The sequence below is a fragment of the Neopsephotus bourkii genome, unplaced genomic scaffold (assembly GCF_033783945.1).
Source record: "Neopsephotus bourkii isolate Nb327-2 ecotype Australia unplaced genomic scaffold, CSIRO-AGI_Nbou_v1 NB_257, whole genome shotgun sequence".
NCBI lineage: Eukaryota > Metazoa > Chordata > Aves > Psittaciformes > Psittacidae > Neopsephotus > Neopsephotus bourkii.
The window spans coordinates 1082883-1096616 of record NW_026900766.1 but is presented as its reverse complement, the minus strand read 5'-3'; the positions used below and the strand labels follow the sequence as shown (position 1 = coordinate 1096616).

Below are 13734 nucleotides of genomic sequence, written 5' to 3'. Positions count from 1 at the left end.
AAGGTATCAAAGACCTAGCCACTTTACAACATGTAGATGAGGAAATTGAGGGGTGATTACTATAGATGCTAGTAGACAGGTGAAGCATAAAAAGCATAGTGTGGCCAGATAAAAAGCACTTCTAGATGTAGAGCACCATATAATCTTCAAGTATATTTGTTTCCACAGGTGCACTAACAAGATCATGTACAGGTTGCTTGAACACAAAAGGTAGTATTAGAAGATAGCTTGTTGGCCAAAGGTGAAAACAGATGGATAGATAATTGCTTAACTTGTGCTGTGGCAAATACTCCCAGTAAGAGAAAAATAACACTAAAACATTAGAGAATTCATAAACCACAGACTAGGATAGAAATGGACTACACTAGACCATGTGTAGTCCCACTTACCATGCAAAGTGGGATTAAGTATTTGCTAATACTAGATCCACTGACAAAATGTGTTGAGGTAGTTCCAGTAAAGAAAGCTACAGCCAAGTCTCCCAGAGTGCAGACATTGAATATTGTATTTTCCAGACGAGAACTAAACTGAGAAATTAACTTGGAGCAAGGAATATATTTTCCAGGGCAAATCATCAAGGGATTATCTGAAGGCTGGGGAAGCAAAGTTCAAGGTAAATTGAATGAACCAATGAGACTATAAAAAATGCACTAGCCAAAATGGTGATAAACTACTCACAAGACTGGTATATCACATCATCTTGTCATTTTAATGACCTGAGAGCCACAACAGCTTCTCACAAGTTCATGTGATTTAGAGCTATGCCTGGGAGACAAAAAAAAAAAAAGACTGCCTAATCTTTTAACTGAAGTATAGATACAGATCCTATCTAAACACTGGAAAGAGATTAATGCTGTTATAGCAAGTTAGATGGGAAGGAATGCTCAACGCATGGATAAACAAACAAGAACAAACCTCTACTCTGCAGAATGACAAGGAGGATGGAAAGTAATGTTCCACATTTTCCACACAGTTTACAGTCTAAACTGTAAATGGGATGGACTAACTCCAATTATAAATAAAGCAGGACCTTATGCCTATCAAGTAAAACTCCAGAACAGAAAAATGCCTAAGTAGTTCCAGTTTCAATTTTGATTATGGGAAGAGAAATAAGTTAACAAAAAGCAAGAATGTTATAGGTTTTGCTATTAAAAATTAACAGTAAGTAAGGTGCATGGGAAATCTCACCAGCAGAAAGGCTATTAAAAGAAGCAGCATATATTAATTGTTTGGCTTTGTCAGATTGCAGGTTGAATGTTTTTAATTTTGCTAATAACCGTATATTAACAATTACATTAGATTCAAAATCATGAATTTTTTTTGGGCTACAAGGGAATAGCAAGCATTCTGCTTTTTGTTGATAATAGACTCTACCTCTATTGTCAATGGAACATTCTTTTGTAACAAAGATCATGAAAACACTGGATACATGTCTGCACTACTTTAATTATGGGAGACAATTGTGAAAGCTAAACCACAGCATCTATGTTCCATGATGCCAGAAATAATCTTACAATTTTAATTCATCTCTGATTTTAAGGGAATGTCTTATGTGGGCTTGAAGCAGTAATTTAACTTGGATACTTTATTGCTACTTACTTGGCTAAAAATCAAAATAAACTACAACGCTTGTGATGCAAGCTGAACAATCACACCAACTGAAATACATACGGAAAACACCAGGGACGGTTAAACCACGTGTGAAAGCCAGAAGTGAAGCAGAACCTGAAACAAACGAACAACAACAACAAAAAGTCAAACATTTAGTTCACAGTTTTGTTGTTGCTGTTGTTTAATTTGTTTAATTTTTTTGTGAGATAACTCACAATTTTGGGAATACAAATTAATTGAGTGCATATTACACTGAACAAAGCATTTACTTTGACTTTTCCAAGGCAGAACTGATATACCCCTTTTATTAAAGGGACATTTGTAACATTGAGCCAGAAATGGAGCCCATATTACTGAGTACAACAGACCAAGAGGGTTTAAGGATCCATTATAGAGGGAGCAGAAGTTACAACTGGGATTTTGCACACCACTGATGTAGAAACTTTGATTGGTAAATTATCAAAATTGGGGCATATTATATGCAATATTCAAACCTCAAGAAGTAAATATATATATATAAATTCATCTTTTAATGTTACTTACCTGAGATTTAACAATGTCATATGGGAATAAAAATGTGGATAGAAGTAGCAAAAATTTTAGTACTGGAAAAAAGAAAAAAGTAGTGGAAAAGTACTGGAACTAGAAAGTTGTATTAATATTGATAAACTACTAATAGCAGAGTGGATTCTGTGAGCAATAATCACCAAAACCCAAGTTATGGGACAGTCAGTTCATAGGATGGCTAAAGTTTCAACCACTGAAATAGGACAGAGCTGTGTTTTTAAGAGAAGTTAAGTCCAAGGTAGCATGCAGGAGGCATACGGATGACTGTAAAACGGTACATACATAACCTGCATTGCTATTACCTGAAGAGATCTACCAGTCACTGCACAGAAGCTAAGGCTCATTACTGATGGTTTGCTAACTAGCAATACTGATGGTATTAACAAACTTGGAGGTTAACAGCTACTGGGGCCTGTTCCATAGGAATGCAGTCTGAAAAAGCCACCACTGTGGAAACAGAATATTATTCCTACAATAGCAGAAACTACTTGTATATGGAGCCAATTAGCAGTTAACGGTTCTAGAATCTATGACACTGATATGGACACATGTTGTTGTTTCTCTGCATCTATTTCAGTAGGAACTGACAGAAAATTGCACCTTCCCTAGAGAAACAAATGTGCAGCATTTCTCATGTATCTAATCTAGGGTAAGTATTCGCAATGTTCATCCGTATCACCAGAATTATAATACCTAGAACACCACTAGCTTGGGGCTAATTTGGAATATTTGTAATAAAACATTAAGGACTCACAGCAAGTAGAGGAAGTAGCTAAAGACAAATTAATGAATGGACAGTAGTGAAGGACATACTTCTTTAAAGGATCAACAGCCACTAAGATCAGGAACAGATGCAGAAACCCTGATTCTACCATGGCATTTTCAGAGGACAGTCAAGTACTGGTACAAGAATCATGCGTTATTTTAACCATAAATTCTTACCTGTGTATTAATTAGTTGTCTTTTAGTTGCAGCGTGCAGTATGTCTGATAGTGTGTGACAGAAGATCCTGGGTCTATCTGGAGGTATACAACTGCAAAAGACCTACATGGATTTTCCAAGAATTCTACCTTTTTGCTCTGAGGCAGTACTTAGCCTTGAGACAGCAGAGCTCAAGGTTCAAAATCAAGGCATAGAGAACTGAGTTTCCGTCCTATCATTGATATGCATATGCATATTCAGTTGTAAAAAGGGATCTACTGTTCCTGGACATACAAGAAGATTTTAATTGCATATCTGTGAAAAAAACAGATCTTAACTTATTCTTTTATTATCAATTACAGGCAAAGAAACTTGGGACTGTTCAGCCTGCAGAAGGCCAAGTGGAGACCTCATAGCAGCCTTTCAGTATCTGAAGGGGGCCTACAAGGATGCCAGGGTGGGACTCTTTTATCAGGGACAAGGGGTACTGGGTTTAAATTTCAACAGAGGAAGTTCAGGTTAGATATAAGAAAGAAGTTCTCTTCTGTGAGGGTGCTGAAGCACTGGAACAGGCTGCCTAAAGAAGTGGTAAATGCTCCATCCCTGGCAGCATTCAAGGCCAGGTTGGACAGAGGTTTGGGTGACATGGGCTAGGGTGAGGTGTCCCTGCCCATGGCAGGGGTTTGGAGCTAGATGATCTTAAGGTCCTTTCCAACCCAAACGATTCTATGATTCTATGATTACCTGATCAAATGAGGCCACCAAGTGGCAATGTAAATATTTAAAGTCACAAAGGAAAAGTGTAATACCTTTTAATAGAAATATAGAACCACTGAGGTTGGAAAAGACCTTTAAGATCATCAAGTCCAACCGTTACCCCAGGACTGCCAAGTCCACCATTAAGCCATGTCACTGAGGGCCTCATCTACATGTTAATAGCATAACAACTTTACAATATATAAAGAGAATAATCAAGAGATATGAACACAGATTAAATTTTGTGTACCCTGGCATAAAGCAGTAATCTCACTTATGGTTCAGAAGCATAACTTGCAAAAGCTGTTCTTCCAGTGCTGAAGCCACAATGCCTTTAAATATTGCTTTCCTACTCATTTGAGGCAAACAAACTGACTTGCAACAATTTTTAAAACTCCTAGATTGAAATTCATAACCTTCTTGTCCTAAATCACAAACATACTTCATATTTCAGTGTCTATTTTTTCTTGGCCAATTCTACTACAATGACATCATTTTGTAGAACTCAGGTCTTGCTCTTATGCTCCTTCTGTTCGTGACTGTCACACAAGTATGCTCTAAAAAGGCATACGGTAGTCTGCCTTCCTCGATTCCTTTCACTCCTTACACAGAATGAAGTATCAGCAGGATGTCAAAAAAGAAGGTGGGCAAAATTCCATCTTCTAACCCTCCCCCCCCAGTCTTTATTTTAAATCATCCTGTACAGAATTTTTTAAGATATAAGGGTAAGTAATAATGCCGAAGTGCAAGATTCACAAATAATCTGACAAATCTACCATTTCTGAGAATTCATACAGAAAAGGGTGATTTGCAGAAGTGTAACTAGAGCTCCAAATGGTACCTACCAGCCTTCAGTACTAAGATATTGGTAAGTCAAATACAGATAGTAGAGGTTGCTGCCCAAAAAAAAAAAAAAAAAAAAAGGCACAACAAGCAAAGAAAGCCAAAACCTGTTCAAAACAGCAAGCATATATGCCTCCTGCATATACACATAGCTAAGCAACCGACTGAAATCCATGAGCAGTGTGGAGCAAACTCCACACTATTTATATATTCAAAACTATTCTAAAATGCAACAGTAAAATATATCACATCTCACACTAAATGTGTCATAATCAGTTTGTGTTTTGCTCCTAAGTGAGGAAGTCTTACATGGTATCTTGATATCAAGTTCATTTCCTCCTACTGCAAATCACAGCACAGTGTCAACTTGTTGTGGGTTAACCCTGGCCAGCAGCTAAGCCCCACACAGCCACTCACTCACTTCTGCCCAGTACGATGGGATAGTGAACTGAAAGTACAAAAGCAAGGAAAATTGTGGTTGACTTAGTGACAGTTTTGTAAGTGAAGCAAAGCAGTGCATGCAAGCAAAGCAGAATAATGAATATAGTCATTACTTCACATTGACAGGCAGATATTTAGCCGCTTCCAGGAAAGCAGGGCTTCATCATTCCTTAACAGTTACTTGGGAAGACATGCCATAACCTCAAATGTCCCTGCTTCCTCCTTCTCTCCCTGAGCTTTTACCACTAAGCACGTCATACAGTGTGGAATATCCCTTTGGTCAGTTTGGGTCAGCTGTCCTGGCTGTGTCCCCTCTCAGCTTGTTGTGCACTCCCACCAGCTGGCTGGACAGCATAAGAAACAGGGAAAGCCTTGATACTGTATAAACAATGTTCAGCAACAACTGAAATATTGGTGTGTTACCAGCACTGTTTTGGTATGAAATCCTCAACACAGCACCATATTGGCTGCTATAAAGAAAATAAACTCCATCCCTGGCAGACTCAGTACAGAAGTTGTATAGTAAGTTTGTTCAAGTGAAAGCTTGTAAATATTTAAATAGTTCAGAAGTTTCAAAGTTGCAAACTTTGTTGAGACACTAACTCACTACAAATGAAATAAAAATTCTGACTTTTAGATTTTATTTTCCAACCTGCTTATGCCTTCAGAACACAATTCAAGCTAATGAATTCTGACAAATTTGAAGGAAGAGCAAGTCACATCTTTTTAAATTAAGAATATCTTTAATGGAGTTTTGCCACTTCAGTTATGCAAACAATCTATTTAGAAGTCATCTTCTTACTGACTGAAAGCCAGTAAATCTGGAGAAACATTTCTGAGTCTTTTGTTCTTTGAGATGTAGTGAATTTCATACAGGCATTTAGCCAATTAATACTGCTCATTGCTTCCTACCAGTCATAGCTGCTGTATTTATTCATAGTCACAATTAAAATCCCTACTTCAATAATACTGTTTTGAATACTGAATATTTGAAGTAAGTAATATATTCCAGCTTGACATGCTCAAAATCAAACAGGACTAAGTTCCCAGTAAGTTTGGGTTTGATTGGGTTTGGTTGTTTGGTTTTTTTTTTTTTAATACTTTTTTAGAGTCACTCATTACAGATGTCCTTGCTTTACAAAGACTGACTTCTAAGTGAAGCCATATGGAATTATATCATAGAATGGTTTGGGTTAGAAGGGACCTTAAAAATCATATACTTCCAACCTCCTGCTATTGGCAGGGATACCTTTCACTAGACCAGGCTGCTCAAAGCCTCATCCAACCTGGCGCCTTGAACACTCCCAGGGATGCAGCATCCACAACTTCTCTAGGCAACCTGTGTCAGTGCCTCAGCACCCTCACAGTAAAGAATTTTTTCATAATATCAAATCTAAATCTAGTATCTTTCAGGTTAAAGCCATTCTCACTGGGAACAGATGGAAACTAGAAGAGCTGGAACTAGATGATCTTTAAGGTCCCTTCCAACCCAAATCATTCGATGATTCTATGATGATTTTTCTACCTGCTCAAAGCAGGGCCAACTTTGAAGTTAGAAAAGGGCATTTTGATTCTTCATCCAGGTAACTTTTGAGTATCTCCAGGACAAACATTGTACAGTTGCTCTGAGCAACCCATTTCAGTGTCTGAACATCTTTGTTATCAAGTATTTTCTTAATATCTATCCCTTGCTGCAGCTGATCACAGCTGCCCCTTAACTATTTCCTATGCCCTCCTCAGAAGAGCCTGACTGATCCCTCTATCCTCCTATCATGAAGACAGCAAAATTTTTCCCTTAGCCTATTTAATGGGTTAAAACTTAAACAGGGGAAGTTTAGATTGGATATAAGGAGGAAATTCTTTCCTGTTAGGGTGGTGAGGCACTGGAATAGGTTGCCCAGGGAGGTTGTGAATGCTCCATCCCTGGCAGTGGTCAAGGCCAGTTTGGACGAGGCCTTGGGTGATAGGGTTTAGAGCGAGGTGTCCCTGCCCATGGCAGGGGGGTTGGACCTTGATGATCTTAAGGTCCTTTCCAACCCTAACTGTTCTATGATTCTATGATTCTATTTCCTTACAGAGACATTAAAAATGCAAGAGTTACTACCGTAAATTTCCTGATAAACTTACTGAGCTTTCTTAAGTCTAAGGCAGCTGATGATATTCATTATTTTTTTTTAAGTCTTCTGAATATTTTTACAGTTCCTGCTTTGATAAGACAGCAGTGGGAGATAAATTACGTTTGAAAGAAAGCAATGCTCTTTGAGAAGATTCCTTTACTTGAGGATTAAAACCTACCGATACTGAAACCGAAAGTGTGGTCCAATGTATAAGCGTTATTTCATCTTAAATTCAAGTATAAAAAGAAAAAAATTGAAGTTCCTGGAAATAAGGCAGAAGAACAGAGAAGATATTTTTGCTTTTGATATATTTAAAAGAGTTATCCTGTTGTTTGGTTTTGTTTGTTTGTGCTTTGTAAAGTATTGGTAATTATCCAGTACATGTATCACAAGTTCAACAACAGACCTTGCAGTTGACATCTCTCATCTGCAGTAGAGATGAAGTCTACTTCAGCCTCATCTTGAACTTGAAAGATGACTCAAGCTGCACAAATCTCTTAAAAGGAGCTACAAAGATTCTGAGAAGCAGAAAACAACCTGAAAGCAGGCTTCATTTCTGAGAGTCAACAAGTAACACATTGAATATTTTCCTTTGATTGTCTGAAAGAAAAAAAGAACAACAGTTTTTTGCAATATTGTTCTAGTGGAGCTATTTCACCCCAAAATAAATTATTAGTCTTGCTTTCAAGGAAAAGAAAGCATATTCTCCTTCAGGCTTACCTGTTCCTCTACTTCTTTTATGCTGTTTCTGGCAAGGGGAGGAAGAAAGGCAGGAAACAGAATGATGAACTACCTCACAGTGAATTTGAATTATAATGCATTTGGGAAAAAAAAATAAATCCACCCAAGCAAAGATAAAACTTCAGCTTAGCAAAGACAGAAAAGTTTACTTACCATTTGATATAAACTTCAATGAAGATCAAGACTAGTTCAAACTTCTTCAGCTATATGCTGGGGTGAAAATGCAGGATACCAAGGAATATATGACAATCTCGGAAGGTTTGGAAAGTGGTAACAACACTTGAAACAATTTATCAAATAACTTCCGAATAAAAACAAAAAAAAAGGCATTTTAAGCTGCTAGATATGAAAACATGGTCAATTATATGGAAGTTTACTTTTTAACATTCTTCCATTAAAACTATTCCTCTTCAGATAACAACTCCAGTCAATAACTGGACACATTTCTGTGACAGAATTTCTATGAAATAACATCATATCTAGATGTGACATTTTCCAAGAAAACCACAGTCCAGTTGGGATTTGCATGTCTGTAATTAGAAGTTTTTATTTCATTAACAGGAATGGGTAGTTTAGACTTTAACAGACACATTTAGGAACACCATGTGTAACTCAGTAGAATAAAGATTTGCACTAGAATTTATGTCACTATTCATCCTTGTTGCACACAAATAGTTATTGTTTTAAGCAGAAAGGGCACTTCCTCTCATAAAGGAAAACAAACTAGTCCATACAGCTTTACATCTCCCTGACTTTCCAGCCAAATCCACTCTTCCACACCCTACAAAACAATTAATTTACTACTAGTTTTTCTTTGGAAGTGCTGTATCATCCCATCTTGCAGTGACCTAACTTCAATTAGAAGATCTTAAGGTCCTTTCCAATCCTAACTTTTCTGTGATTCTATGATTTCATTCCATGTGTCTCTTGTACAACTTGACACCAAGGTAAAGCTCTAAACGCAGAGCTCTTCTAAGCATGCTCAGATGTAACACCTTTGCTTGGAGCAGAGCCAGATACCTGTACCTCGGCTGCAGAGTACATTACCATTTAATTCACATATTCCCACAAGTATGGCCTCTAAAGGAAGGTAACACATGCCATAAAGCTGTAGTGTTCTACGGTTCACAGCAGTGTTAACTCGAGGTCACCACAGCCTACAACCAGAGAAGTTCTCTCATCCTGGATGACAAGTCGCTCAGAGGAAATTACTAACAACTAAAAGGAGCCTAACATTTCTCAGACGCTTACAGGGCTACAGGACTCACTCGGGGTCCTGAACCCCTCAGGCATGTACCGAGCGAGGGGACCTTCACTAAGATGAATGAGAGGAAAGGGACGTTAGGCAGAAGGGAAGCGGGGGGTGGGGGGGAAGGAGGGAAAACACCTCAAGCAGTCTCCCACAGACGCACACCAAACCCCGCCACCGCCCCAAGCACCGGTCCCTTTCTCACCGCCCACCATCTTCCGTGAAGGGGCGCGTGCCCCGTTCAAGCCGGGGCCGCTGGTGCGCGGCGCCGCGCCCTTCCCGCGCGCCGATTGGCTGGTGGCGCCGGCGCTCTGCGGCGCTGTGATCCCGAGGCGCCGTGGCTGCCCGGCTGCCGGGAGCGGGGCGGGGGGGACCCCGGCGCCTCCTCGCCCGACCTGCCGCCTGCCTCGGGGCGCTCCTCCCGCGCGGGCCGGGCGGCGGGAGGAGGAGGAGCAGCAGCGGGGAAAACACGGGGGCCTTCTCCTCCTCCTCCGCGTGTGGCGGCGGGTTCAGCATCTTCGAGGCTGAGAGGCCGGGAACAAAGGCTCGGCGCCAGCCCCGGCAACTCCACCTGCCCCCAGCGGAGATGGCGTCCCTCGGCTTAGGGGGGCTTAACGTCTCCACTCGTAGGAAGAACGTGCCGGCTCGCAACGCCGCGGTGGAAAGGCGGAATTTGATCACGGTCTGCAGGTGAGCCGGCCCGGCCCTGCCCTTCCCCGCCCCACCCGAGGGGAGCTTTCTTACCCCTCCCACCATCCTGACCGCTGGTAGGGGACTGTTTCGCCCCTGCTAGCGGCGGCCGTCCCGGGGCGGGAGCTGGGGGCAGCCCCGCCGCAGCCCGCCCTGGCGGGATGCTGGCCTGAGGGGCACACAGCGGCGGGGGAGGGCATCCACATCCATCCTGCCTTCTCATCGTGCCGCCTCCATCCTGACTCAGCGCCCTCGGGAGCCTTGGCGTGTCGGGTGGCCGAGGGGCCGGGACACACCTGGCAGCGCCGTCGGGCACACTGGCCTGTTAAATGGTCTTTTTTTTCGGGGGGGGGGGGAGAGGTTTGTTTTCGGCACCTTGACTGTGTTCCTGGACCAAAGGTGGGTGCTGAAGCAGTACTGAACTGGAAGAAGTTCTTTACTGTGAGGGCAGCTGAGGCACTGGAACGGGCTACCCGAGGAAGTTATCAATGCCCCATCCCTGGCAGTGTTCAGTGCCAGGCTGAATGGGGCTTTGAGCAACCTGGTCTAGTGGAAGATGTCCCTGCCCATGTCAGGGAGTTGGAACTAGATTTTCAAGGTCCCTTGCAGCCCAAACCATTCTGTGATTCTGTGAACTGGGGTTTTCGGCTTTGCGCAAATAGATTGGTGTAGCGTCGATGTCTCTTAAACTGACACGCTATGGCCGCTTTTAAAATACAGACTTTATATGTATTGGACGTGAAGTGAAACCTAAAGCAGCTTTTTCAAGCTGCTGTTGAGTGGCTAACGGTGTGTTCTTGTTAACGCGCTGGTGTCGCAGGAGCAGTCCTGAGGTGGCTGCTGCCTTCAGGGGATATTTTTATCTCCAAAATCTAGATCAGGAAATCTGCAGTACGGGCTAGATCTAGTGTATGCAAATATTTTTTGTAGCATCTTAGTGCTGAGCTTACACAAGCTTGATAACGCTTCCCGTGCAAGCGTTTCCACTGCTGTCATTGTTGAATTCATGCAGCGTTTCCAAGTGTGCAGTACTGACCCATTACATCATGGCAAACTTTTAAATACATGGATATACTGGGAGCAGGGACCCCCTCAGTTCACTTGTTTCAATTGCTAAATTTTTAGGTTATCAAACTAATTGGAATATTATCTGGAGAAGGTCTTCAACAGACTCATATGAGCTATAATATTTTAATTCTCAGAAATTTTAATTATCTACCACTTAATGCTGCAGTAGTATTTAACAAACAGTTTAGGACTTCAAAATCTTCCCTTTTATAATTTTTTTCTCTTTCATTGTATGTTATTAATCGGTTTTCAGAGGCTAACTGTATCATCTGACTACTGAAAGGAATTTGCTTCGATATTCCTGCAAGTCCTAGCATCTGGGTTTCAGAGTATCATCAATACTATACTGCCTTTTTCCCAGGCTATTTATGCTGACCTCTGCTCTTGCTTGTGAAAAAGATATACAACAAAAACATAGAAAAAGCAGATCAAATAGAAGTTTTCAGTTTCATTATTGCTACAGAGATATAGACGTAGCCAGTCTGCAGGCTTGGGAAAACAGTGGTGTTATCGAGTAATGACATGAGTATAAGGGCTATAAACAGTTTTTTTAAAGGAGTATATTGTATTCTGTGGAGCTTGCTGTTCTTCTCTTCCTCCCCCTTTGAGAGAAACTCTTCTGTACTCCATGCTGTTACATTTTATTTTTCAGTTTATTTCATGTCCTTGTCCTGCGCTTGAAATGATGTTGTAACATGTTTAAAGAGATTTAGGGATCTGAGGAAATTAGTCAAATACATGTGAAACAAAGAGCTATTGAAGAAATTACTTGAAATTTGTGTATTTTAATTATTTTCAGTAAAACAATGTAATTTTGCTGTATCTTTACAAAACATGAATTTACATTTGTAAATACACCTTAAAATTTGGAAAGGACGATGAGGAAAAAAGATTTGTGTTATTATGATATGCATATATTTATATACTTTTGTATTCTTTGGCCAGTGTAAATGTTTTAAATATTTCTGTGCTTTACCATAGTTATTACATATTCTCTATTATTTAAAAGTGTTATTTATTAGGAATAGCCAAATCAGTGTCAAAGCCAGTAAGATAATAGTCCTTTCCAATCAAAATCCTATGAGAATATGAAATATTTCTGGTAAAAATACCTTCAATTAATTGATTCAATTATATTTGGATTATATGGCTTGCTATGCAGTGAAGGTGAGAGATCACAAGAAAGATACTCCACTGAATTGCCATCTGTTAACAGTCTGTGATAATTTAATGAAGTATTTTTGTTAAAGCTTCAATTAGCAGATTTTTACTTAAAATGGGCTTTGGGTTTTTAGTCTTTTCTTATACTGATGACATCTAACTCCTTGTGTGGAGTGGGTAGTTTCTTACATTTACAGCTTTAATGAAAAAATCTTTTCCTTCCAAAGTGTTGAGTGGCGCTGTAGTAATAGAAAATAATGTAGTTAATTATGTTTCATAAACCAAATGTACATGAAAATACATGGTTGTGTTTGTGTAACTGCACAGCCATGATTTAAATTGCAGCAGTTTTTAGGATTTGAATAAGTAATACCTGATCTAAGCTCTGTCTCTCTCCATACCCTTTTCCCTGAAGTCTGATGCCTTCCATTTTTAGTAAGTGCTCTTGGATGTTGAGGTTGTTCTATGTTCATCTTGGTCTAATCTAGTCTTCTCTAAGATTCGTACATCCATGTAGAGATAGAACCACCAAAAAAAGTAGAGACAGGCCTTGGAAGTGAGGGTCATAGCTTAAACACAGGTTGTTAACACAGAATTAAACAATTGTCAGGAAATGTATTTTTAAAATAGTGATTTTGCTAATATGCAGAAGAGGAACACTGATATTGACCCTTAGCTGAACTGTCTGTTTTCATGTCCAAGCCATGTTCTCTAGCATAAGGGATATTAGTTTATAATCTTGGGGTTTATTCTATATTAATAGCTTACAATCTTTAAAATGGCATTTTTATGACATTTCCTAATTGAAAGCTAAATACATGCAGCAGAATCCTTCCCTTCATTTGAAAACATAAGAGGAGCAGAATCTGACAATGAAAAATGACAAATTAATGTACCAGTCAATTTTTCTGCCCATTTGCTATCTGATTAGAGGCTTGTTACTGTTTTGGAAATAAGCCTGGAGACCTGGGATGTATCGACAAAAGGTTTGGTTTTGGTCTGGAGTTACTAAGAAAACCTGGGAGATCTTCTTGTGCATCTTGCAAAACAGTGAAGAACCCATCCCAAAAAAGATTCCTACAAATCTTTCTTATTTGAGAACATTTCCCTTTTACACAACTCGGAAGGTCTCTTTAAGGTTGGAGGATGCTACTGTTCCTACATCTTTTTTTGGCTCAGGCAAGACTAAATTAGTGACAGAGAATATAGAAACGAATCTATCTATGTAAGAATCTGAAAACATCCGAGTTCACAAAGGTAATTTAGAAACATTGATATTGGAATTTGTCCAGTGACAGTTACCATGTGAAAAAAAACCCCAACCCAAACCAACTCTACTGTTACAGTGACACAACAGAAATGATTGGATAAAAGACATTTTTTAAAAGAGTCTTATAGTAATGGGTATTGGAGCTACATCACTCCTCTGGTCCCACAGTCTACCAAAAAGTTCATCTTAGAAAATGTCATTAGTTTTCAAGCCGCTTTACTGTCTTGTGCCCTTTTGTTATAATTTGTGTTAATCTCTGAAGTGTAAGTAGACTGTCGCTCTAGAGTGTGGTGATGCTG

The 13734-nt window shown here is 39.9% G+C and overlaps 1 protein-coding gene across 1 annotated transcript in view; it reads left to right on the top strand.

Annotated features, from left to right (window-relative positions):
• The first annotated feature begins 9517 nt into the window (after nucleotides 1–9517).
• The window catches only part of RUNDC3B (RUN domain containing 3B), a 52316-nt gene continuing 48099 nt past the window's right edge, over nucleotides 9518–13734 (top strand). The window contains exon 1 of the mRNA XM_061346094.1: nucleotides 9518–9936. Within this exon, the coding sequence (XP_061202078.1) occupies nucleotides 9833–9936 (104 nt within the window). The 5' untranslated portion in view covers nucleotides 9518–9832. The remainder of the gene's footprint in view (nucleotides 9937–13734) is intronic.